The 27748-nt window shown below is 40.1% G+C and overlaps 2 protein-coding genes across 11 annotated transcripts in view; one reads left to right on the top strand and one right to left on the bottom strand.

The window, feature by feature from the left end:
• Positions 1-15459, bottom strand: part of FAM185A (family with sequence similarity 185 member A) — a 42218-nt gene extending 26759 nt beyond the window's left edge. The window contains exons 1-3 of the mRNA XM_021384531.1: positions 14960-15459; positions 10484-10593; positions 6392-6484 (exon numbers count right to left, since the gene is read on the bottom strand). Coding sequence (XP_021240206.1) covers positions 6392-6484; positions 10484-10593; positions 14960-15326 — 570 coding nt within the window. The 5' untranslated portion in view covers positions 15327-15459. The remainder of the gene's footprint in view (positions 1-6391; positions 6485-10483; positions 10594-14959) is intronic.
• The window catches only part of CCDC146 (coiled-coil domain containing 146), a 78338-nt gene continuing 66107 nt past the window's right edge, over positions 15518-27748 (top strand). For 2 of the 10 annotated variants that reach the window (XM_021384504.1, XM_021384511.1), the window contains exons 1-3: positions 15659-16135; positions 17737-17822; positions 22611-22777. In XM_021384504.1, the coding sequence (XP_021240179.1) occupies positions 16101-16135; positions 17737-17822; positions 22611-22777 (288 nt within the window). In that variant the 5' untranslated portion in view covers positions 15659-16100. The other 8 variants (XM_021384507.1, XM_021384508.1, XM_021384512.1 and 5 more) reach the window with 8 other exon arrangements.

The following is a 27748-nucleotide window of genomic DNA, read 5'->3' as shown; positions in this document are numbered from 1 at the left end:
AAAAGAAATAAACGTAATGGAAAACATCATCACAGTCTGAAAAGGCAAAGTGAAATGCCAGCATTAGGAGAGAACAAATGGATAGCTGTTGGTGCAGAACAAGCTAAGTTCCTCATTACAAACATTTTCACCTACGAGCTCTGACAAACAAGTCAGTAATTCTTTACAACTTTCCTAAGAGTTGTTGCATCCATCAGACAAGTGAAAAACTGCAACAGACAAATGGAAAGAAAAGGCCAATTTATTTTAAAAAACTTTGCTTTGAAAATTAGCTCACATTATTAAAGCTAATACTTAATGTTTATGCACCATTAAGACACTTAAAGGACTGGTAATCAGGCACCATATACCAAAACACCCACTGCCTTTCTTGTTAACATAAAAATCTGCACAAAGAGCCGTAACTTGTTCACTCTGCAGGCACAGCTTTGGTGAAAGTTTGAAATTTCAGAAGAGCCACAGATGCCCTTAGCTGTGGCTAACAGCGTAACCGTTCATTTTACCATTGCTTATCCAGGCCTCTATATTTGGATGTGAGCCCCAAGCTATACAAAGCCTTAAAACGAATGATAGCATCTGTTTCTTTTTAACAGAAATGGAGAAGAACATTTGAAAAGTTGCACTGTGGATAGATTTGGGGAACAAAAGGCAATAAGAAGGAGTTACGAACAAGTTATGAACAAGTAACCAGTCACATGACATAATCTAAGCCCACTTGAACAAAACAGAACAAGCTGCATTCTCATGCAACTACCATGTGAACTAACTTCTACTCTTCCTAAGTTAAACTTGATTTATGATGGCATCATGTGACAGGGCATACTTAACCCTTACTCATTTTGTTTTTACCTTGCTTTTACCAAATTCAAGTAAATTGCACAAAATTATCGCATGAAATGACATATTGCCTTCTTGGTCAAGCTGTGCCTTACACCAGTTGAAATTCATTTTGTCCATTTAACATTGTCATCTTGTGGAAAAAAGAGTTAATGCAAAAAACCAAGTCTGCTGCCTCTTTCATTGTTATGTTATATAAAGAGCATGCTCTGGATGGAGTAAGAGGTATTCTGACAAACAGCAACCAGTATTGCACAGGTTCCACACAATATTGTGTTACAAGAGATTAGCCAAAGAAACTGATTTGGCATGGATTACATCATAGCCAAATTAGGCTGTGATCTTAGCACTCCATAAAAATATTTATGGGGTCTTTTTGCCTAAAGCAAAGTTACAGAATGGAGTCTTGCCTTCAGACATTTTACATTATATAATGCTAGAATACATATTACGTCTCAAATAGTGTAATAAACAATGTTAATCTATAAGAAAATCTGGTTACAGAAGTGCAGTACTAGAATTATAAATATGTGACAGCCAACATCTACAATCCCTGTAGATACTGCTGCTTGTAACGATGCTACAGAATCTAAGCATCAACAGCAAGCAGAAAATGATATTAACAAGGCACAATTTGAAGCTACAGCAATCTGTTGCTACAGAGGTGACAGCAATCTGAATTTTCACACTTGTAATAAAACTGTAACAGTAGAGACCTTAAAAAATTTTAATTGCATCTGCCCTAGGAATTCTTCTCACCAAATACTCCACTATTCTCTCAGTCGCTGGCCCTGAGGATGACAAAGCATGAAACAGCTGTGGCACACACCCAAAGCAACAAGTAAAAGAAAAGCCACTGTCACTTCTATGATCGACAACCGAAATCTATTCTGAAGGGAGTTAGCAACTTGCAGTGCACCAAGCCACTTTTTGCAGAGCCATTCCTGCCATCAACAGGACAAAACTAAGAGCTAGCCACACTTTAGGGGAAAAAAAAAAATTAGAAGTCACTCCAAAAGTAATGCCTCCTGTTTATTTCCATGCAGTCTACAACAGCTAGAAAGAGCACAATGATGATGGAGCAAATTCTCAGCTACAAAACACTACTTTTCAGTGCAGTCACCACCATTAGCTGTACATTTTTGCCAGTGATTAACCTATGTGCCTCACTCGTAAACATCTGCACCAGCAGAGGTGACCCACTGCTTCACAGCTGCAATATAATAATATATACATTATATACATAAAATAAAAGAAGTGATGCACAAGCAATTGCTCACCAGCCACTGACTGATGCCCAGCTAGCCCCTGAACAATGGAGGAAAGCTCGATGAACTCTCTTCCCTTTTTCCAACTTTTCTTCTGCATTATGTCATATGGTATAGACAATCCAGGTCAGCTGCCCTGACTCTGTCCCCTCCCAGCTCCTGGTGCCCCCGTAGGCCCCCTTGCTGGCAGGACAATAGAGGAAGCTGAGAAAACTGAAATGTTCTTGGCTCTATACACAACTGTTCAGCAACAGCTGGAAACATCACTGTGTTATCAACACTGTTTTTCTCCTAAAACTAAAAACATAGGCTCATACCAGGCACTACGAAGAAAATCAAGCCTGTCCCATCTGAACCTAAGACAGGCCTGACTCCAGAAGTTCAAACCTTCAGCTTAGCCAGTGTCATGATGTTGTGGTCAGAGCTGATGGTTCGTCTGAGTTCCAGGGAATCCAGAAGGATCACCACTTCACAATCCCAAAAGACAGTGCACATCGCTTTACCTGCTGAGGGCTGTGTCTGGAACATTCTCTCCAATGGGTAATTCACATCACCTCTCCACATATTGCCATTTTGACTCCAGCTTGTAGTGGAGACACCACATCTCGTCACTGGTAATGATGCGATCCATGAAGCTGTCTCCTTCAGCCTCGTATTGGTTCAATAGCTCTGACAAACTTGCATGTGGTGTTCTTTCTGCTCCTTTGTGAGCGTTCGTGAGACCCACTGGTGTAACCTTTGTGATATTCCAACATTGCCACCATCATTTCTAACACACTGAAGCAGATATTCAGCTCTGCACGCAGTTCCCTGATTGTAATCCAACAATCCATGCAGATGAGCTGATCAAGACACTCTTCGTTTCACAGGGTGACAGCTGTGCACGGCCATCCAGAACGCAGCTTCTCTTTCACGTTTCTGTCATCATTGCTGAAATGCACTGCCTCACTGTGCTAATACTGTTTGGTCTCCATGATCAAATGGGTGCCATTTTTTCCACATGGAGGAATTTAATTCCACACGTTTGCTTTGTACACACTTCCATGTCAGACGCCATTTTGTCAGACTGCTCCTCTGCTGCCATCTGTTGCACAACAATAAAATGTAATGGAATAGCGGTGGGAAGGTTCAACCTCTACTGCCATACCACCAACATCCGCCTCTGATGTTGTGGGCCAATGTAATAAAATAGGAGGCATTACTTCCAGGGCAACCCTCATAGTCTGGGAGCAAACTGACTGACTAGCGGCAGTCTTGAACAGGAAAAGGAAAGCTGCAAAAGCAAAAAGCTTCATCTATTGCCTAAATATTACCAGAGCTAAAACCATAACATAGTAAGGTAAATACCTAATGAGGCACCTTATCATAAACAAGCTCACTGACCCACCGATGGATCAGTTGCTACTACCTTTCTTGAAAATGCAAAGCAATAAGATAAGTCATCTAAGTGCACGATAAAACGAAGTAATTGGATAGCTCTTTAGTGAGAAAAACCTACCAGTACACTAAAAATTTGTTTTAAAATAATCTTAGTCTAGAAAAAAAAGTCAGACTGCTCAAGTAAAAGACAAAAAATGTTCTAGATAGGGAAAGCATAAAAAAAAAGGTAGGGCTGCTTTTTACTGAGACTAAATATGTTTTCAATCTCAAATTATTCAAGTCCTATGATTTTTTGGCAGAACACAGATGTTTGACTCTGTTAAATAAGTGATAGAGAAAAGTCCCTACGGCACAGATTAGCTAATGACTCCCCAGTCAAACTGATTTGATTATTTTTGTCCTTCGAGCCACCAGGTTTTCTGGGAAATCTCCCTCCCTTCAGGGTAAAGCCTTGGGAGTTACAGTTACTGACCACATGCTCAAGTTCCATCTGTTTCTTAACCTTTAAAGAAAAAAAGTCAGCCTATCCTCATAAATCAGGTTGAGTATGTTTTCACACCTGAACATATTTTCAAGATGAAAATTAACACCTTGCTATCCTTAAATAAGACAAACAACTCCTCCCTCACATACTCTATTTTCCTTGGCTTTGCTTTTTTGTGCTATTCTTGGTCAAACATTTTACAAATATCTTCTCCTTTTCCCCACCTTAAAAATATTCTCTTGCATGTGTTTAGTGTCTTCCACCACATCCTTCCCCTCCCTGGCTCCAGGAGGGGGCTGGAAATGCTGACAGAGCCATAGCTACACAATGACGACTGCAACTGATGGAAGAAACATCTCACATAATCACACATGGGAGACGTAATCTAGGCTGATTATTAACTGAAGTGGCCAACTGAGGAAAGAAATCCCAATATTCTAAGTATACAACAATTTTTTTTAAATGAGTTCAGTAACACAAACTTAAGTTGTTCCATAGCCACACATTCCTATTAAAAATTACTTAGTTTACTCAAGTTACTTCAGTTTTGCAAGCAGAAGAGTAATTTCTAACTATATTACATACCATATCAACATTTATGATCACAAATAAGAATTTCAGATCAGTCTGTCTGAAGTTAGTTTTATTTTTTCAGGACCAAGGGGGGGAAAAAGGCAGTTGAATGATTTTAAGAATTAAAAGCAAAACCACTATATTTACTTCCATGTAGCTCTAGATCTCATTTCCCTATCATACATATTTTGATCAGTACCAGTAAGTTGCTATTTGAAATGAACTCCACGGACTCCAGTGGTGTAACAAATTAGTCTTGGGACAAATGACCAAGCAGCATGCATCTAACTGAAAGATGACCACCATGCTAGCAGGTTGTGAGGAGCATGAATCCACAGTGGCCAAAGCAGTCCCCAGATAGCATGAGATATTTTCCACGGGTAGAAAGCAAGTATTCCAGTTTTCAAATCCTTCCAACATAAACCCTCCGTAGGAAAACATAAGATACATTGAGAAGACTGTAAACTACTTCTGCCTTCTTCCATTTCCTGTGGTCACTAGTGGCTTAGGATGGAACCTAACTGCACTGACAAGTAAGAAGGCCCAAATGGACTAATCACTGATCAGCACTGATCAGTCCAACAATGGCAACAACAGAGCACATGGTAGTCAGACCCTACCCACACTGCTTTATGCTGAGAGGTTTTACCAGGACGAACTAATGTTCATAAAGAAATAGCAATAGCTCGGCTAGAGCAGCCTTAGGGCTCCTTTCTACATAACAGGAAGGCTAGCATCCACTGCAAAGAAACACATAATTTAATGCTGACAGCCTAGTTTTCATCAGCAGTTCAGAACAGCTGACAGCTGGCTCTTCATAAGTGACCACATGATCTCAGAATCCAACTGACAAGGTGTGCAGCAGCATCAAACAGCACTTCAGAAGCAATTTTGGACTATGGGAACTTACCAGCTTGGTCTCAATTCTACCCTAGGCTAGGGAAAGCTACCTGAACTCTTTCTGATTCCTTTCAGTTCTGCTGGTTTTAAAGGTACTTACTTTTTGACAGAATTCTGCAAGCAATCAAGATGCTTCCAGAATCAGCTCCATGTTTTCACATAGCAATGCTTCAGATCTAATGAATCCTAATGCAATCAGTTGCACAGATATTACAATGACTGAATATTCAAGTTGAGCCTAAGAACCAGATCAGGTGTGAGAACTGTACCATCATGTAAGGGATCTTAGCTCTGCATTATTAAATGAATAATCGACTACTAGTGGTAAGAAAACCAAATCAGCGTAGTATTAGGCTTGTCTCATGCTGCCATCTGCCGAAAAGAACAGGTTATTTCTCTGAAACTTTCTGCTCTCAGGGTTCTTCTCACTGCACCTCATAGCAGGATTATATGTGATTTCTTCCTCTGATGCAAAGAAATATACAGGACTTTCTACTCTTCAGTTCTTACAAATCATACAATGCTGGAGGTGAAAAGTATGTGCACCTATGAGTGCTATTGTAGTGTCATGAGACACTACAATAAACCGAGATGCCTACTGTAGACTTCAAGTGCCTAAACATCAGCCACCTAAAAAGCTCAAGTCTCTTGTGAGGGCCTACAAAATTAAAGTTGATATGTTGTACCAGCTAGCCCAGCCTCAAGCACTGATAGAATGATCACACGTTCATTACTCTTCTTTCTACAGAGCCTTTTTATAGAGCTTTATCCAAACCAAGCATAATATCAGGTAGTGTAGTTAAACAGACAAATAAAAGTTATCAGTGAGATGACAGTCAGCCAGTGATGGTCCTTACATATTCCTCAGCATATGCTCTTCAAGGTGAAATCATTTTGCAACAGACAAGCTGAACAAGTCACTGGTGAGAAAGTCTCAATTCTTACTTACACCCTTCTCCGTTGCATGAATATCTGTATTTCCATAAAGCGTTCCAAGGCCAATTACTTTGCCACCATTTGTTCGTATATCGATTTTATGGCTCTGAAAACAATAATTAAATTCACATGGTTAGGACAACCACAACTAGAAAACAAGCTACCGCCTTTTTCAAGCTGTATCACAATAATAAACTTTCACAGCAAACTTCTATTTTACTGGTTTCTTCTGAACTAACTTCCAGATGTGCTCCTTGCTTCCAAAGCAGTCAAACTCAAATACATCTTTTTTTCTAACCAGAAACACAAGGGAAGGAACGCCACCAAGTGCAACTTCGATCTCAATGCAGTGTTGTGTTTATGTTTTTTGGGAGTGGGAGGGGACTGGCTGCAACCTACAGTGTCACAAAAATCTTTAGGATAATTATATATATCTATATGCACATTTCTCAGTGCTTATGCTTGGAGTAGTTTGTACAACCATAAATCTCTGTGATGTAATCAAGTGCTAACTTTAGGCGGGCAAGTAGAACCAGATCCTGTGGTGCTCCACTCAAATCAAATATGCAGTCAAGTTCAGTATTTTACAAATATTGGCATTACTATCTCAAATCTTCCACAAAGAAGACAAGAAGTCAAAAATGCTATAACCCTTATACTTCTGGCTGCTGCATAAAATCAGACAAGTAAAAATATCACAAAATACCCCCCCCAAAAAGGAAAATGTAAGCAAACGACATTCAAACAAGAGATCTACCACAAATTACAAGACTCTCAGAAAGACTAAAAAGAAAAAAAGTGGTCTTCAGAGTGAAAAGCAGCTATTTTTAAGAAATGAGAAGGAAGAAAAAAAAATCACCTTTAAGTAATCTAACTGTATTTGGAAGCCGTAACTGCTGCAACAACTCTGACTCATCCCAACAGCAACACTACTTTAATTTCACTACTGTACTGAACTGGAAATAACAACTTAAAAATATTCAGCACTTTTTATACTATATACTGGATTCACAGTTTTACACAGTCCTCCTTTTCATGTACCAGCATCTCCATTTTCAGATACATTAACTTCTGTTGTAAAGGGCTTAATTCCTATAGACATATTTGATTTACACCCTCTCTACTGGATTTGACAATCAAGCATATCAGAAGTTTTCAGGATACGTAAAAAATATCTTCCAGAATAAACCATAATAAATTGCTCTAATTCTTATAGGGGAGCAAAAAGATTTAGGGGAAAAAAAAAATCTAAGTTCCCAACATAGAAGTCACGGATTCTTATTGTTCCTACACATTTTGACAAAATAGCACTATCCATATGGCAGAATCAGCTCTGCACTGTGCTGCACTGAAAAAAACAGCCTGAAGCATTTTCAGAATCCTCAGGAAAAAAGCCCAAGAGATTAAGAATTCTGTTTTTCACTACAGAACATCATTCCTAACCTACACCAGAAAACTGAGTAACAGCCAACTTCTAGAACTATAACGTTTCTTTAAAATAATGTTAGATAAAACTGACTGTACGCAAAAAGAGGTACTGTAATTGGACAATTGCTTGCACCTGCAGACACCAAGATGGTTGGTAATTTCCATTCAGCATCTTTAACTTGCTACTTCATAGCCAACAAACCAAGAAGACTAGCAACATCTTCTGCAGTAGCAAATGTTGAAGCAGCCACAATAACCAGAAAAAAGGTAAACGAATCAGGATCCACCCACAACTCACAAGAACTCTTTGGATAAGTAACTGAGAAAGCCCAAGTCTTGTAAGCTCCTGAAGGTTTGTTTAACAAGCACTTCAACTGAAATCCCCAGTTCATTCTCGATTCTTTACATTTTAACTGATTTCTGCCTTCTGGAACAAGCTCATTCCTCTCATCCAGGGCCTAAGGGAGCCAAGAAGCTCCCTGTGGCCAACAACATAGCATACACACTGGGGCACATCAATAGGGGAAGGATTATACTTTATACTGCTTCTTTTCCCTTACATTTTCCTTGTTTTCTGAATCAAGCAGGCTCAGTGAGCTGATGGAGAAGAAACAGCAACACCAAGCTCCTCCAGACTACAGTGAAGACACAGAGGAGCAGGGCTCAGAAGCCTCACATTGCCTACTTTGCAGCACTCTTTCCAGTTCATTAGTTAGCATGGAAGGTTGTGTGGAGGAAACGGACCTGGGGGTATTGGTCGATGCTCAGCTGAGCATGAGCCAACAGTGTGCCCAGATGGCCAAGAAGGCCAATGGCATCCTGGCTTGTATCAGGAACAGTGTTGCCAGTAGGAGTAGGGAAGTCATTCTCCCTCTCTACTCAGCCCTGGTGAGGCCCCACCTCGAGTACTGTGTCCAGTTTTGGGCCCCTCACTGCACGAAAGACATTGAGGCCCTGGAGTGTGTTCAGAGGAGGGTGACGAAGCTGGTGAGGGGTCTGGAGCACAGGCCTGATGAGGAGCGGCTGAGGGAGCTAGGATTGTTCAGTCTGGAGAAGAGGAGGCTCAGGGGAGACCTTATTGCTCTCTATAACTACCTGAAGGGAGGTTGTAGTGAGCTGGGGGTCAGCCTCTTCTCTCTTGTAACTAGTGACAGGATGAGGGGGAATGGCCTCAAGTTGTGCCAGGGGAGATTTAGGCTGGACATTAGGAAATACTACTTTTCTGAAAGAGTGGTCAGGCGCTGGAATGGGCTGCCCAGGGAGGTGGTGGAGTCACCGTCCCTGGAGATGTTCAAGAAACGTTTAGATATAGCGTTGAGAGACATGGTTTAGTGGGGTTATTGGTGGTAGGTGGATGGTTGGACTGGATGATCTTGTAGGTCTTTTCCAACCTAGCTAATTCTATGATTCTATGATCACTTTGTTGCTGCTTCAAGTCTCTTAGAAAATAGGACTATAATTTTTTTCATTTTTAAAATTCAATTTTTCTCAAATCTCTCATCTTTTAAGTATCCGAGAAAAGATGCCCAACACATCAGATAGAATTTTGAGGGAGGACAACTTTATCTACAACATTATAAAAATTCTTGGCAATTATGATGGTATCCTGTCATTTCTATCAATAATGCTGGCCAAAATTGCTTTGTTTCCTCGTATTATGCAGTTTCTCACATATTTTTGTTTGCTGTTATTAATATACAGCCCTCATTTTTAACCAAAGCTTTAGAACATCTGTAACACACACACTGTTAGCTTGTCAGGTTTTAGTTACTTTTAAAGATTAATATGATCAGTTAGAATCTGGAAGATACAGATAATCTGTAGTTCACTGAATATGGAGTAAGTCTAGCTCTATAGGATACTGAATTATCATCTAAGCTGAACTTCACTGTGCATACTACAGAACCACCTCCTGTTGTGAAGAAAAATATTGAAAGGTTTCTCATGTCTCAGAAATACTTAAAGGAATTTAGGGGGGAAAAAAATTAAAAATCAGGTACAATCTCAATTATTCAAGTGAAATTTATTCCAAACAGCACTTAAGTTGAATATTCTTCAATTACTTCTACAAAAGAATGTCAGAAAATGTGAAGTTGAAAGATCAAAAAATCAAGGTCACAGCCATGTCACATACAGTATTTATCAGTATATTCAGTTGGGTACTTCGGACATGTAATTTCAATTTTAAGTTACACATTAATCTAAGGAGTCATAATAGCACTGAGGAATCAGAATTCAGAAAAAATATCCCAAACACACACACAAAAAAGAAATAACAATGCATACAGTGAAGTACCTCATAGTGCCACCTAAGCAAACATAACTATTAAGTCTACTATTCAGATAAGGGAATTCCCATCATTTTTATTTTGGAGGGGGAGTGCAGTAGGGGAGGAGCACAGCAGAAGTGACGTTTATTGCTTCCACTATTTCAGTAGCTTTCAGCTATCAAAGGTGCCTGGACTTCTTACTTTACGTTATTTAGAGTCATTGACTTTGTGTTGTAATGGCATGCAATAAATAAAGGCACAGTGCTACCCACACACAGTAATACTTAGAAATACGAGAGTATTTCTCATCCATACAACTGCCATTCAGCACTTTTTTTTTTTTATACTGTACTCCATCACACAGACCTTTTCAAAACACTGACGGCATGGGGAAGGGTTCATCATACCTTTATTGACTGTAAGACACTAGTCCCCTTCTCAGTTTCTATTTTGCAGTTATCACATTCCATTTTCTGAACCTTCACACAGCCAGTTCCTGATGTTTTGATATCCAAATCTAGAATTAAAAGTGTTTTATTAGCAACAGAACAGTAAGAGTCAGATCTGTTAAATATAGCACTTGATCCCAATACAAAGCTACTACACACAATAGGATAAAGATAGCAGCATCTTTAATAATACAGAATCTTCTAGCTAAGTTTGGCCACACTTTCAACTTTATGACTAATTACTACCAACAATCAATAGTGAAAATTGGCTGAACATTACAAGTGGCAGCAGTGACTGGCAAGGAATCAGCAACATGTGCCTCATTAGTGAAGCTATAATTTCACACACATATACACACAAAAAAAGAACCACATTCCCACACTCCACCACCACCACCACATAGCCACTCTCATTACTGTATCTACTAGCAATTCTACCCTGACATGGGTTTTGGGATGGAAAGGTGGACAAGTTGTTCGAGACCATACGTAGAGTAACAAAACTCAACTGCAGAAGCTGTATTTGTACTGTTAGTTTTCTTAGACGCGTATTGCTTCAACCAGCATAACACAAAAACAGGAATAGAAGAGTTCACATGCATCATTCTTCCCTAGCCTTCTGGAAGGCCTGACTTATCTTCCTGACATAAGAGAGTCTCAATCACCTTACTTAACCGATGTTTATAGGCTCCCATAAGGAAAAGTTCCTGAGTGTTGTAGATAATTTGATAATCAAGTAATTCATGGGCTCAGAACGCTTCCATGCAGGACAGCATTTTTGTGCCACTTAAGATCAAGGGTGAACTCAAAGGACCAGGGAGAAATGTGAGAATGTGCAGTCAGGGGTTCTGACTATATTAACAGTCATTTACATTAATAACCACTATAAACACTAGCAAGAGATAAAGCCAGAAAAAGAAATACAAATTTTGTTCTTCTAAAGAAAAGAAACAGAAGAAAAAGAATGTGAGAGTAAAAAAAGTATACAATAATTTAACTGCCACAGCAAGCTAAGTGGTTAAGTTTAGCAAAGGATACACATGGTATTTGAAGGGCACAGTTTCATTAGAACAGGGCCAGCTGGAGTGGATTAGGCAGGTTTCCCAGCAAGCCTTTTGTTTGTATACCTTGTAGCCTCCTCACAGAACAGGGAGATGTACAGTCCTCCAAGAAAGATACAGTGACTGAGATTTTATCTAATTGAACATTTCTTAAACTTCAAGTCAATTCTAAAAGAAGTTTTGAGGCACATAAAAGCACAAAATCTGACAAGTGAGATTGGTGGCTATCATCAGAGGCTGGAGGGCCAGCACCACAATGTTTGTATGGCCAAAGCCTAGACAGTTTCACCAAACTAAAAATATCAGAGTAGTATTTGAACTATTTTAATCTGATCAGTGCTGATCTGCTGGCTCTCAAGTTGCCAAGGCAGGTAGATGAAACTTCTCCAGGATGCTGTATTTCCTGGGGAGTTCCCACAAAAGCACCAACAGAAGCACTTTTGAGACATCAGAGCTTGAAAGAGTATGACCCTGCACAGCACAAACCTGGAGAGTACAAAAAGGAAAACAATATGGTTTTTGAAATACAAGCCATCTTGCTCAAAATTGCTCAGCTCACTGGAAAAGTGCACAGTCCTTGGAAAGGCCTACATGCAAGACTTCTGCTACTTCATTTTCAGAGAAGAGAGAGGTCACAGAAAGTGATTTGCTTATGCAAACTTTTAAATTCTGTCAGCATGGTAACCCTCTAGCTCCTATCCCTTCTGCCAAAAAGGCTGTTACAAGTCCATGGGGCCAGACGGGATCCACCTGAGGGTACTGAGGGAGCTGGTGGAAGTGATTGCCAAGTCAGTTTTAATAACAAAAGACTCTGATTCTGCAAGGTATATTCTGGCCATTATTCGAAAAATATATTAGAAATGTAATCCTAGATGTACTGAAGATGCATGCCAGAAGAGGACTAGTTTGAGGGTTCACATGCAAGTTCTCAAGAAATCAGGATTCCTGGGCCACAAACACACCACACCTTGATTCTTCCCAGAGTCTCAGTGCATTGCTAGCCTTGATCGTGGAAAAAATTAGCAGACAAGGAATACAATGTTGCTGTCTGCTGAACAAGCTTCCTACACAAGAATAAATGGTTTAAAATGCATATTTAAACTTGTAATCTAGCACCTTCTGCACATGCTCTTTGGGTTCTGTGTTGGAGTTTCCTGGGTAAGCTCCAATCTAAACTGCTAAAGCTGTTAACAAAATACTTCTAAAACCAGGAAGCTAGCTAGAATGCTGGAAAGACATGATGTAAAGACTATTCAACTTCTGACAGTTGACAGGTGAGAGCTGAGATAAAAGAGTCTGAACAGGATGGTACCAACATCCTCATGCATTCACAGAAGGACAGAGAAAAGTCAGAATGCTCACATGGACTTGATGATCTTGAGGGTTGTTTCCAACTTAAGTGATTCCATGATCCTATGAGCCTAGAGCCATCTATGATACTTTCTAGTTTGAGGCACATTTTCCAAAGAGTAAGATCTTGTGCTTAGGCACTGATGTTTGCTAAAAGGACACTTCTTTCCTAAACAAAGGTGAGGAACAACCCCAAAATAAACTCAGAGGACCCAAAGAAATCAAATCAAAACTGAGAGGACGCAGAGTGGAACCTTATTGGCAAGCAGCAATTCTGCTTAACTGGGTACAAAAAAACATTTGCATTTTAAGAAATATATCACTGAATATCTCTTGTTAGCAGCATGATGAGACAACACTGACATCATGTTAACTAAGGTGTGACAAACAAGTAGCAGAACTGGACTATAATCCAGACTGTACAGGACACCCAAGTGGTATGATCATTCCACAAAACTAAGTGGAACAATTTGATTAGAGACCTAAAAGTTAATAAAGCCTATTTCAAGAATGTCAAAAGGAGAAAGACAATCCTATGAGACTGTCTGCAGAGCCGGTAGATGTTCCAAATATAATAAGAATATAATCTCAAAACAGGACAAAGGCTAAATGAATTCTTTGTATTAGGATTCATTGCTGAGGCCTTTAGGGAGGCTCCCCAATTGAAACTCTTCATCAAAGGTGAGATTCTCCATATCTTAACACAACGAATTCTCTCCCTGCACCCCTCAAAAAAAGGAACAAATAAGGAGCAACACAAAACACCCTGGAGGCAATGAAGTATAAGCGAAGTCTAATCAAATGAAGGGTCTTGGTTTGAGTGTAATCCTGGGATGAACTCTATCAATGAGCTACAGAGAAGTAAAAATAATGTTTGTACTTGCCAATCAGAAAAAGAAAAAAAAAAAAAGAACATAACAGACAACTTTTCTTTTTTTTTTTTTTTATAAAAAAAAAGAGTAAAATCTTAAAATCTGCAGAATTCTGCTGGAGATTACATTTCTGCCTCCTAACACTGCTGCAGTTTGGTAAAAGAGGTCATCAATAGGTAACAGTTGATCTGTTTAGAAACAACCAACTTGGATTTTCAGAAGTCTTTGACAAGGTCTTTAGTCCTACATTTCTACTCTGCCTTTTAACTATAAATGATGAATCACCCCCAACACTCTGTGAATTTAGAAATCAGTACAAACAGCCGGGTTCATCAACTGATTTATTCAGAGTAGTTAAAACCGACTGACAAATTGCACACTTCTACGATAAAAAACTCAGTACACCTAGCAGAACTCTTTGTCAGAAGACATGGAGTTTGTCAGTAAGCTTTTCACGGGAGATCCTCTGAGGGTCTCTATCAGGCTAAAGCAGCTGATAGCGCACTTGGACGAAGCATTGTTTCTGTTTGTCCTGTTCTTACTCTTCCCCAGGTAACTGCTGGACACAGGACAGAGGGCTAGCTGTACTCATCATATGAATCAGTACAGCTATCCTGAGACAAAGTGGATAAAACAGATTTAAGCTACAGCATGTCTTTGCTATAAAAGCTTGGAGAAGTGGTAACCAAGAAAATATAACAGTGATCTAGAAACTCACAAATGACACACAGGAAGCGTAGCTCGGATGGGATTATTCACCATCTCTCATAGCACAGCTGCAGCAGGGCATCAGAGGAAACAAAGCAGCAGTCTTGAATAACCACTTAAAACAAATCACTTCGGTATACTGAAGAGTTTTTCCACGGTGAAATTTAATCTACACTACACAAATCCAAAGCGAAGTATGTGTGTGTAAGGTCACACGGCACAACTGGAAGCGACCTGACAATGGGTCAGCTCCCTAAAGGAATCATCCTACGGGCACCACCAGCGTCCCAGCAGCCCAAGGCACGCAGAGACCGCAGCCCCAGGCGCAGCGCCCCGAGGCGGCCCGGCCCGCGCAGGACCCAGGCCGGAAGAGCCGCGCTGCAGGCCGACAGCCCGCGGGCTCCGCCCCTGCCCCGGGGGAGCCCCGCTCCCCCCTCACGCACCGAACTTCCCCGGCGTCCGGACGTCCACGGCAGCCTTGCTGTCCATGCCCTCGGCCGCGATGGCCAGCAGCTGCTGCGCCTCGTCGTAGCGCACCCGGACGTGCTCGAGGTGGCGGCGGGCGCTCCGCTCCACGCCGCTGACGGTGACCAGCACGCGGTCCGCGCCCGGGTAGCGCTGCGGGTCGAGCGGCCGCACGCTCACCTGGCACGGCAGCCGCACCCGCAGCCGCCCCCGGGGGCCGACGACCAGCGTCCACTCCTTCAGCGGCTTGGGGCCGCCGGGCTCGGCGGAGCTGCTGCAGCCGCGGCACCACCCGCCCGCCGCCCTCAGCACCGACGGCGCCCAGCGCGGAGGCAGCGCCCGCATGGTGCCGGCAACGCTACCCCGTCCGGCCCCGGCGCGGCTCTGGTAAACAGGCGGCGGCCGTGGACAAACGCCCGGCCCGCCATGGAGGCTCCTGGGAGTTGTAGTTCGCCGCTGGCTGGAGGGCGCTGCGGGCTCGCCGTGCTCATTCGCTGAGGAGCGAAGGGGGAGGGCGCAGTGCGGCCGCGTTCTGCTTGTATTGGTCAGCGGGAAGGACGCTGCAGCCAATCGGCAGCCAGGATGAGAGGAGGGCCGGCAAAGGGAGCAGGAGGAGGCGGGCCCGTGTTGCCATAGCAGCGGGACGCCGCGAGGCGGGGCGCACCGCGCAGGTAGGGCCTGGCTGCGGCGGCGGCGTTTTGCGGCTCTCGCGGGGATATTTTTCTGAGTTCTCTACAAATATGTCATGAAACAGTTGTCCCGAGAGGGCTTACAAGAAAGTGGGGAGCCGCTGAGTTCAGTTAAAAAAGCTTCTTCGCGATTCAGTGCCTGCAGTGTAGGATAGCTAAAACGAGGAGGTGGGGGTGTGGGCGTCGCTCGGGTAGCGCCGCGGGCTGAATTCTGTCACGGACGCGGCCCCGCGCCGTGTGGGAGCGGAGGGGCACGGAAAGATGCTCTGCCTCTGCTGCACCGCGGCACAAGGAACGAGGCAAACCGCGGCTTGCGAAGTTGCTTTGCTTTACGTTGTTTCGTCTCAGGAATCGTTAAGCGAAGCACAGAAAGGTCCAACCTGCCATACGCTCGCTTAGTATAGAGAAACAGAGCTCTGCGGAGACAAAAATGCAGCAGGAAGTATCTTTGGGACGTGTGGAAGGGTGTGAGTTCATTTTTCCAAGTTTTTAGAAATTGTCGATCTTTGCAAAAAAGAAAAAGAAGAAGAAGTATTGCAGAGTTCTCACTCTTGAGACCAAATCTAAACGTTTTCTGCGCAAGTCGTCGGGGCAATGGTGACAGAGCTGCAGTGTGCTGCACTGCCGCTAGGTGGCAGCCGACGCAACAGGTTGGGCGCCCCTTCCTGGTGAGAGCTCCGCGGCCGCGCTGCTGCTGAAGTGCGCTGCACAGCGCCTCGCCGTGCCCGCATCCGCTGGTGGGTCTGCGTAAATGTTCAGCGAGCTTCGATGAATGTCAGTGGGTGCAACTGTTTCCACTTGGAGGAATTCAGTTCCACACCTTTGCGTTGTACATCCATGTCAGATGCCATTCTGTCAGTCTGCCCCTCTGCTGCCGTGTGTCACACAGCAACAAAATACAGCAGAGTATTGGTGGGAAGGTTCAGACTCTACTGCCATGCCACCAATATCTGCCTTTGATGTTGTGGGCCAGCGTAATAAAATAAGAGGCATTACTTTCAGAGCAGCCCTCGTATATTTTGGCTGTAATATTGATTCCGTTTCGTTTTCAATACTCTCTGCAGGAGTATTCTTGCTGGTGTTAGCTTGTGCTGCGGTTCCTATCTGCAAGAACCCAGTGCTTGGGCAAGGTTAGCCTCACACAGGGCTGGCTGTTGATTTGTGTTTCTTCAGCTAAGGCCTAAGAATTTTGGTGTCAATATCTAAGTTTTAAAGTTTATTAAAAATTCCCATTCAGTTCTACTACAGAATTTTTGCATGGCATTATTATAATCCATTTTTTGTGGTTGGCACTGTATATTTTTCTGTATCTTTCTGAATTGCTTCCTTGAGCCCTCAGATTTTTCAAGTCATGAGTAGGGCTTGGTGGTTAGGCAGAGCTTGTTTTGTTTGTTTTCTCTTGGTGTTTTAGTGTGTGTGTAGCGATGGAAACAGTTTCTGCTCCGGGTAGAGAGGGCAGTGAGGATTAGATTTCAGGGTTGTTTTTTGTTTGTCATGCTACAAGAAATCTTCTGAGGAAATCAAGTTCCTCATGAAAACCAAGTGAAAAGGGAAGTGACAATTCTCACCATTCAAATCCTCCCTATCTAAGCCCTATCTAACTACAGCTCCAGCAGATGAAGTCTGTGGGTGGCTCAGGGTGATTCCATCCTAAACAGCAGGGACTTGAAAACAAACAGAAACAATGGAATTCATAACAGAATTGTTAAGCAATTTAGGTATGCAGTGTGTTATCATCTCCCCACAACAGTTGTCTGTATAGTTGTGTCTTATCAAACAAAGCACTCTGAATTGCATAGAATACTAACCTATTGTAACTATGTAATTTTAATTTCAGCTGTTGCTTAATGTTGGTATAGCTTTCTGTTTTAAAGACACAGCCTGTAGTGCTGAAGCTCTGCTCAGTTAGTACAGAGGTCCTCCTATTTATTTGACTGTAAACTTTAACTGTAGGAAAGAAGCATTAGGAAATAAGATTTTAGGAGATGAAAAGAAAATCACTGTGCCATTGAATAAATCCATGGTACTCCTGTGTTATCAATATTATCTCCTCCTTCTCTTTGAAGAGGATACGATAGAACTGGAAAAGACTTGGAGAAGGATGACAAAGACAGCGGAAGACAGAGAAGGACTTTATTACCAGTAGGAGCAGGTAGGTTGGGTTCTTCTGCCTAGAGAAGGGATTAGCAAACAAAGAGAATGTGCTGGAAAACAAGTGGCATAGAAAGGTTGAGATTATTCACTGACCCATCAAATAAAAGAACTAGGAGACATCAAGGAGCCAGATTCAAAACAAACAAAAAGAACTGATTATGCATGTCACGGAGAGGTAAGATGAGACTCTCCATTTCTTCAGATTTTGCAGATACTGAAAGTTTTGCACAAGTTCAGGAAACCACCACTATACAGTGACTGACAAATCCTTCTGTCTGCCCCCTGGCATCCAGTGCTGGCTGGAGGTATGATGAGCTAAACCAGCTTTGGGTCTCTCTAGGTATCATTGCTCTGATGTTCCAGCTGAATGGCATAACTTTTTCTGACTAATTCAGTGTAAACTGCTAAACCAGTTGTCTTGTTCTCAGAGCCGTGTTTCTTTTTTTAAGATCTGTGTGCAAAACTAAGCAGCATGGAGATGTGGATAAATATCCTGTGTCATGCTCAGTAGCTTGGCTGAGGTTCTGTTCATTGTCTCGCTGCTCTGGGTATGGCCTCTCAGCCAGCAGGACAGATGGGAACATGCTCTTTGGCTAACTTCCATCAAAATCAGCCATTTTAGCTCATATCATTGACTTGAAAATAGTAGGCTTCCTTAGCTGATTTTGTCCGAGAAAATGGCCCTAAAGCCACTCTTCTTGCAGATCAGCTTTGAGGGAGAAGGAAGGTACCTCCTCCTGCAAAGGATGATACTCAACATCCACTAATGTTGCTGGCTTGGAAAGGAGATCCATATGTATGGCCTTGGTTCAACTTAGTGTGAATTTACATTTAAACTTGCCTAAACCTTAGCTTTGTGCTCTTGTATGACACAAGAAAACCTTCAGTGGTTTGGAACATTTACGTGTCAGTCTACACCGATTTAACTAACTCAGCTTAACTGTAATGGATCAGTTTTGTGAGACAGCACAATTAAGACAAAGTGTAAACTGTTCATCACTCTGTGTTAATGGAGTGTAGTTCCCTCAGCAGAGACTTTTATAAATTTGGTGCTTTCTTAATAAGTCTAGCTGATGCATCTTCATACATAGAGCTGAATCTCTTAATGTTCAGAATGAAATTGTACTGCTTTTACTAATATTACTACTCTTTGCAGTTGTCATTTTGGAAGGAGCCAATGCAACTAGGCATGACCTTTCTGTATTCTTTGCTGGCTTTTGTATTAACAGTGCTGATTGCTGGAGAGGAACTGAAATAGAAGTGCTGGAGTTCATCCCGGGAATCTGTGTTCAGACTTTTATTGCTGTTCTGAAGCTATTTCACAAGATAGTTCTCAGCTTGATTTCATCCAGGTTCTAAAACAGGCTTATAATTCCCTTCCTCAGCGATTCTCTGTGTTGGTTCAAGGCCTTGGTGTTATTTGCAGTTCTGCTGTTTAAGAACATCCATATTTATTGAACTACTCTGTAAATTTCGAAATCATTTCAGCTTTCATTTCTATTTTTCTTAAACTGTTTATCAGATATGGCAAAAGTACAGTTTTTCCACTTTGTTTTTTTGAACTCTGTGAATGCAATTTTCTCTAAGTTGCATTTTAAATTTAATTATATCATGATAATTGAAGAATGCTAAACTTCATATATCTTTTGTTACAGTACTGCTTGCTAATATTTTGAAAAGGCAAGTCTGTTCCCTTCCCTCTTAAAAAGGAGTGGAGACTAGCGCTTATCACAGTAGCCAAGGCTGTCCAGTTGTTTTCCTCTGTCTGATGGGTCTATATTTGTGTCTTATCATTATATTACAAACACTTCAGATTCAGGAGATTTTGTTCTCTTTCTGCCCAGCAAAATGGAATCTCTGGTGAAGATGGTTTTTGTGCTGTCATACTGTGAAGAAGTGTTAACCTGGGTATTTTTTCACTTGCATCAAATCTGTTTCACAAGTAATTATCAATAAAAATGTCTACACAGATGAAGCTCCCAGTCTTTGGCATTGCTCTGCTTAGAGCTTTTTTTCTCTTGTGCTTTTCTCTCTTTCTAATTTCTTCCAGTGTATACAGAGGCACAAATAAAGCAACAGCAGCCATAAAGGTGAAATGCATATTCTCAAATATTCAGCAATTTTATAGATGAGAAACGAGTCTTGTTTTATGATTGTGCATACATGCTTATGTACAGTGGCTCAGAGTTATTTCTTGGCCTCGGTGATGTTTACAGCTGTTTCACAATGTTTTGACTCCTTCAGGAGTGATCATGAAATTGCTTTTTCTTTTTTTCCATAAGCAAATACAGCTGCTGAAATCTCTCTAAAAGTCAAACTGTTCTGGAAGGAATTCCAAACAGCACTGAACAAAGTGCATTTATAGACAATTTGTAGTCTACCTTCATAGACAAGTGACTTTTCAGAAAGTGGCTATGCTAAACAAAACATTTTTATATCCATTTTCCCATCACAGCTGTAAAAAGAAATCATAATTTGCTGAACTGTCAGTTTTCTGACTTTGGAATGCAAAACTCTGGTTCCTTCATTGGAGAAACCTGATGTTTACTATTGAAATATTCACAAAAAACTTTCCTCAACTTTATTGTGGATTTTTGATTTATAATAAAAAGGTGTTTTTGTGTTTTTTTTTTTTTAAAGGAGAAAAGTCTCCCATATATTACGTGGATGGCCAAATAATGTCAAGAGGAAATAATTTGATGTGAATTCAGTATTTTGGCATCTGTCAGGAGTTTTATCATTACTGCAGCAGAAAATAATGTTCCCTGCATGAGAGTTACTTTGCATATTAGTTACCCTAGAAACAGCTGACAGAGTCAGGTGAACACTTGCAGACATCATCAGCCTTTCTCCCCACATTTTGAACTAAAATTCCAAGATAGTGATTTGTCTGTCCACTGCATCTAAGGCCAACTACAGTGAACCTGTGGAGGAATGCTTGAATTCCTCCACATATATCCTGTCTCTCCTGCCCTCTGCGCTACAGACAAGCTCTGGCTCTCCTGTCTTGCTCTGGCATGGCAAGATTTTTGTGTGCCACAGAAGTGCTCCATTTCCTCTCTTCCTTTTGCAAGGTGCATATTGCCTGTAATCACTCTGCATCTCGTACATCTTTCTCCTGAAGCATTTGTCTTGTCTTATTCCATCTTCATGCAGGGAGTAAATTTCTTTTTGTCTTAAAACTCTTCAAATATAAAAACGTTTTAAGATATTGTTATGCCAGAAAATGGTTTTGGCAGCGATTAATAAACATTTGATATAATGACAAGTAGAGTCTTGATTAACATTGCCACATCCTATCAAAGTGCCAGGAGCATTGTGTCCCCCATATTCCACCTCCCGTTTCCCTGTTTCCATCTCTGTCTTTTCAGACAGTTCACACAGTTCTGACCATCGATACCTAGGAGCATAGTTCTGAAGTGCCTGAGATAATAAACACAAAGTGAAGTTACATAAAGTTATAGTAACTTGACATTAGGTCTCATCTTTCTCACAAGTAAGTAATAAATACCCTTGATATAGCTGTTCATAGTGCAAAGATCTTAGAGACTTCTATTCCTGAAGAGAGCTGTAAAGATGGAATTTGCCCAGATGCAATTATAGGAAAGTTATATTTTGCCTAACCCCTACTTGTTCCAACATTCTTTTATTTCTCTCTCTATGTGTTCATTCAAAATCTGTGTTATTACATTTGGAAAAGAGCTTTCTTTGGGATAAAGCTTATACCAAAGCTATGGTTATAAAATCTGGATTTTAACCTGTTTTAAAGCTCTGTCATTTTGGGGACAAAAACACATCAGATCCAGTTCCACTAGGGAACAAATTACTGCTTGAATCCTGTGAGGTTTTATTACTATTTTTGAGCTCTTTCACCTAGATATTTCTCAGATATTATTTTAGCACACATCACAGATACTCAAAATGTTAGTATACTACATAAGAACTTTGTCATGAGGAGATTTTAGAATACTTAATTTTTTCATTATATATCTACCTCCTGTTCTCAGATATTATATCATGTTTTTGCATTTTGCATGGCTTTGGTGTTTTGTTTTGTCTTTTTCTTTCTTTTTTTGTTCATTATGACCATGCGATGACTTACAAACATGAATAATTTTAATGATATTACCCACACATGCCAGACCATGTCTTTTCCTCAAGAACTCTACATTCTGCAAAGGAGCTCCCTTTCTGTGTATGGGTACCCCACAAGGTCAGGAGATGCAGCAAAGGATGGGCCTACTCAGGTGGAGAGAAGAGGAGACAAGTTCTTTGACTAGTACTGTGGAGATGACAGGGGACAGGTCATAGGAGTTACACCTGCAGCAGTCCCATCTACCTGGGGATTTTCTTTATAAGGCAGAAGCTGAAGTCTCCAATTTGACAGATTTTCAAAACTCAGATAGTCAAAGCCCTAAAGAACTTGATTTAGGTTTGAAGTAAGCCCTGCTTTGCAGAGGAGAGATGACTCCTGAAGCGTTTTCCAACCTAGAGCTATAATTCAGTGCCTGTCCTTGAAGAAATGTTGTTTTACATGTTCTCAAACTTACGTAAAGATAACATAGCCAACTGTTTGAGGATTTTTAAAATACTCAATGATAGAAGGATAGTGCTGTCTCCTAGAAGTCCTTCATGACACTCAGATTGCTAACATTCTGGTTTTTATTGTTTGAATGTGGGTCTCGCATGTTGTCGTTGTGTTCTTTACACTACATATTTACCTTGCATAGTCACATATATTCCAGGACCTTATTAACCAAATTTTGGTATTTTTTTTACTTCCTAGATCTCCAGAAAATGAGTCAAGCTGGTGATGAAAGTTCCAGTTCCGATGACACAGAATTGGAAGTCGAGAAGGAGCAACCTATCTGTGCTTTGGCTCCAACAGTTTATACCCGAGATGAGGGATCCACTGATGTATCATCAAGTCCTGCATTTCAGTGTTTAGATGAGGTATCATGTGCTCTAATTTTCTTAGCTATAGCAATACATATTGTGTCAAAATCAAATAACTGAAAATGTATATTTCTTTGTTAATAGTTGAAGCACATTACCATTATAGCTTTCCTATCTTCTCTAATTTTTGTACTAAAGCATAAGAATATTTTATGAAGAGAAAGCAAGCACATACTTCTTGCTGGAGATGGTGTGCCTAAGGGATGCCCATGTTACTCTTTTCAGGGAGTGTGGCTTTAAGAGGAATGGGCACAAAGTGATCTTGTTTCTGTACTATGATAGCTCTAGAGGTCATTTCTAAAATGAAGGCTTGGTAGCTACAGGAAAAAGTCAAGCCAAGTGTCTCCTGAGGCACTAATCACTGATGACAGTAGAAGAAACCTTTTGGAACTTAGTTTCTTTTGCAGAATTTTCTTTTTTAAGGAAACATATGGAATAGTAGAAATATTTTAGAAGTCAGGATATCAAACACACATCAAATATAATCCTTAAAATTTAGTGCCAGAAGAGATCTTAAGAGATCATCGAATCCAAAACTTAAACTGGAGTAAATTCTCGGCAGGTATGCATCTAATTTGGTTTTTAAACTTTCATTGATGGAGACACCTGTTTAGGTATCTCATTCCAGTATTTCATAATTACTAGAGTTTTCTGTTTGTTTGTTTGATAAAAAAAAAAGATTTTCCTAAATCCCTGTTTAAGTGTCCTTTGTAGTGAATAGTGCTACTTTCTTATTGCCTTTCCCACAGTGTCAGTGGAGCGCAATCAATTTCCACCTTCTTTATAAAAAACATTCACAACTCTTTTATCTCCCAAGCTATTCTAAGTACTTCAGATTTTGTTCATGCTTCCTGTTTTTCTTGTAGTTGCTTGAAGTTGCTTTACCCTGGGCTCTTTCCAGCTCAGATCTGTCAGATTGTTTTGCTAGTCCAACTCTCTCTCCCTGCCTTAGAAAATTGGTAGTGAAGAGGAAAATAGGACTGCACCATTCTTATCCTGACATTAGATCATATTATACAAGCTTCCCACTCAAGCTTTTGCATACAAAAGAAGTGAATACAGGAGAGAGCTTTTCACTTACAGTCCAGTGCCAGTATATGGTGAAGCCACAGACAACTTCCAGTTTTGTTGGAACACACACATACAGAAACAGACAAAAAAACACCTTCTCAGTCTAAGGCAGCTACAAAAGTCCAGGGCAGGTAAAATCTCAATGACAGTTGACTTCTTGCCTTACAGAAATCCTTCTGTCTACTGAAAGTATGGAAACTACAATTCAGGGGGTGCTTGATTTCCAGATACTCACTTTCTAAAGATTTTCTAATGTGGTGGATTTTTTGATAAACCAACAAGAAGCATACACTTGGTATAAGATGCTTTTGTCTCCCTCAAAATAAGATAAAACTAAGTGGTAAAATAATATTCCAGAAGTTATTCTATATTTTGTCTTTGCTTTCCTTATTTTTAATTGTGAAAAAACTTATTTCTCTAGTCTCATTCTAGAAACTAATGAAATCGTTTGGCTGATTTTTTTCCCCAAAAAATCTTTCCTATGAGGTTATTCTGCATGTCACATTTAAGGTCAACTTGTTTAAATCTGATAATATTATAACCCACTGATGGGAAATATAAGGTAACTTTAGAATTAAAAGTCATTCTTAACTTGGGAAAAATTTGCAGTGGAAAACCAAAGCAAGCATTTTTTAAAAGGTAACTAGTTGATTTATTTATTCATAATATGATTTTTAACAGGTAGTGCTTGTTCTATGTGAGTCAGTTGGACTGTACATCCCTTATTCACATTTTTTCTCTTCCACTGACATACTTTTGTTTTCCTTTGTTGATCTTTATACATAATTCAGAGATAAATAAGTGATTTTGGCCAACATAGTGGTTGTTGCATCTATACTAGGTTAAGTCTTGGAATATCTTTCAAAATTTTTTCCACAGAAACTATTTTGTATCATATTTTCTCTGAATTACTAGCTAGTCATTTATACCTTCATAGCAGCAAATACTTATCAGAAGGGACACCGTTTGATACTGAGATTTATTTCAGAACAAATATAGCCCTTCTGGCAGTAAACCTTCCAGCCAAACCAGTCTTGTTTTGCTCATGACCATAGCAGATAGTTGCAAAAAGTCAAGCTTGCAGAACTCTCTCCTTCATTTTTAATAACACATAGTAACAGTGTTTAGTCATATAGGGTTGGTACAATTATTAAAAGCTGGCTGGAGGTTTGAACAAAAGCCTCTCAGTCCATCATGACTTCCTTCCTTTCACCAAGCATTTTTATTTATTACCAAGATGACATCAAATATAACTCAGTACTTCCACTGCTGTTGGTTAGAGGACTGTCATACATTCAAAAAATGAACTTTCCACTTCTTTTAGCCTTTGCTATTATGTCCTTGAAATAAAGACTTTTGCTCTAACATTTCTAATTGACTTTCTTGTCTTGTATCTTAACTCATAATCCTGTTCTCCTCTAGTGTATGCTTTTAGAAATAAATCAATCTGTATGATGTGAATATGTTTAAAGGAAAACTACACATTCTAGTCCCTATTTGATGAAAAAAATATACCACCTGGATAAATGCTACATAAAGATACTATAAATTATGCTAGTTAATTTTTAATGTTGTACATTATAGACTAGGTATATGCAATTTAATTCTTAAAAGCAACAAAAATATATTGAATTTTGTCATGTACGTTATCTCAATTTTAAGATATATTAATAAATTTATAAAATGAATATTCTACTAGTAAGTAGTTTCATCAAAATGGTCTGAAGTTAGTCTTTCTTTCTTTCCTTGCAAATTTACTTTCTTTGCCAACAGATGTTATAATTATACATTTCACCCCTGTCTGCAGTTCTCTCTCTTTATCCTTATGTCATCGTTACATTACTTTTACTGCTAAAACAACACAGGAGATACTGAAACTTCTATTTGCAAAGAAAAATCTACCAAACATGACACAAAACTGGTATAAATGCTCAAAATGAGGAGACCAGGCGCAAAGGAAATAAAACACAAACAAAAAGTCTCCTGCCCACTCTCATAATTTTTGTCCTCATAATGATGGCTCTTCCCTGCACTGTAGCAGCATTATTTCCCACTAGACACTATTTTTTTTTCCTATCTTCCACCTGATCCAGGCCCTTTTAATAAAAATGTAAATGAACAAAATGAATGTCTGTATGTTTGTTGTCATAATGATGCTGCTGGTGTTCAGTTTGTAGTCTATTATAACCCCAAATCCTTTTTGGATACTTAGGCTTCTTCTTTTTTTTTTTTTTTACCCAATTAAGATTAAACCCTAGATATAAAAAAGAGTCCTACTGTATAGATCTGTTCAAACTGATATTGAATCTCTGACAGCTACACTCTAGGGACAGTTTTCCAGCCACTATATCTTTACAAAATTACAAAGGTCTGATAAAATTGATGAACTGCTTACAAAATATATTGTTTCATTTTCTAATTCAAATGACTGTCCAAGAATTACTATTCTTCAGGTTCTTTCAAGAAGAAGAAATTAGTTTAGAGAGACTGGTATCTTTTTATTCTGTCTAGTTAATCCTCTTTATTTACAAATACCTACAGACTACCTGAAGGGAGGTTGTGGTGAGATGGAGGTCAGCCTCTTCTCCCGTATAACTAGCAATAGGACAAGAGGGAATGGCCTCAAGTTGTGCCAGGGGAAATTCAGATTGGAGGTTAGAAAATACTTCTTCTTCAAAAGAGTGGTCAGGCCCTGGAATGGGCTGCCCAGGGAGGTGATGGAGTCACTGACCCTGGAGGTGTTCAAGGAACTTTTAGATGTTGTGCTGAGGGACATGGTTTAGTGAGAGCTATTGGTGATAGGTGGACAGTTGGACTGGATGATCTTGTAGGTCTTTTCCAACCTTGGTGATTCTATGATTCTGTGAAAATCCTGTTTTTCTGGGAAAAAAAAAAAAAAAAAGAAAGGATAAAGAAGTGGTGAGAGGGTAGCTTCCCCCAGTCTGGGGCCTTTTTCACGTGGCATAATGTCAGCAGTTCTTGCTAGGTTTTATTCAAGAGTGATATCTCTAAGCTTTTCTATGTTGTGCTTTCTCTTCCTTATGCTGGTGTGTGGCTTAGGAAGATACTTGTTAGTTCTCTCAAAGGCATACATCAATTTTTAAAACAATACCAAAAAATGTATTCTACAACATTTATCATGCATATCTTTGTAGCAGACATTACAAGAGAGTTATTCATTCTGTAAAATACTTCTGAATAAAAAGTACTTTATAGTTTACTGGAGGCAGTGAACTGGTACCTTATTCGGAAGTTACCACAGTAATCCCTTTCTGCTAATGAACGCAGTCCATTTATGTGCTAAATCTGAACCTGCAGAAGAACTGACTCCTTTGGGAGATTTCTCTGATTGTCTGATGCAGACTAGCGTGCTCTGCACTGTAGAATGATAAAATGCACTGTGCGTCCTATTTGAAGGCAGCACCACATCTTCCATTTGAACTGCTTTTTTTAATGGAAAATGTCACTGTCGTGTGATGTTACTTTTTGCCAGTGTCCAAGCATCCCATTGTCACTACCCTTCAGGAAGATTATTCACAATACTCTATTAGTGACTAGCAAATATTCTTCATCGCTATTTTGAATCTTCAAGTCATTCTGAGGTTAAGGAACTGAACAGTCAGTTGCCCCTCCCTGACTGCCGAAAGGGGAGAACTGATATTAAAAGTGTTAATATCTGTTAACCAGATTTAACCAGATTTCTGGCTCTACTGGAAACAGAACAAACTCTGTGCTTACGAAAGATGGAACAATGTAGTGACAGAGAATTCTCAATCAAGTTTCACTTCTGCTGATCTGAAGCTGATTCATATGGGTCTGTTAGCTGGAAGAGCTTTAAAGTTACGGAAAGACACATAGGTTCAGTGCTTGAATATGCTTCTTTTTCATCTGTTATTT

This window comes from Numida meleagris, chromosome 1 (genome assembly GCF_002078875.1).
Source record: "Numida meleagris isolate 19003 breed g44 Domestic line chromosome 1, NumMel1.0, whole genome shotgun sequence".
Classification (NCBI taxonomy): domain Eukaryota; kingdom Metazoa; phylum Chordata; class Aves; order Galliformes; family Numididae; genus Numida; species Numida meleagris.
The sequence above is the reverse complement of the archived record's forward strand: the minus strand, read 5'-3'. Positions and strand labels throughout refer to the sequence as shown.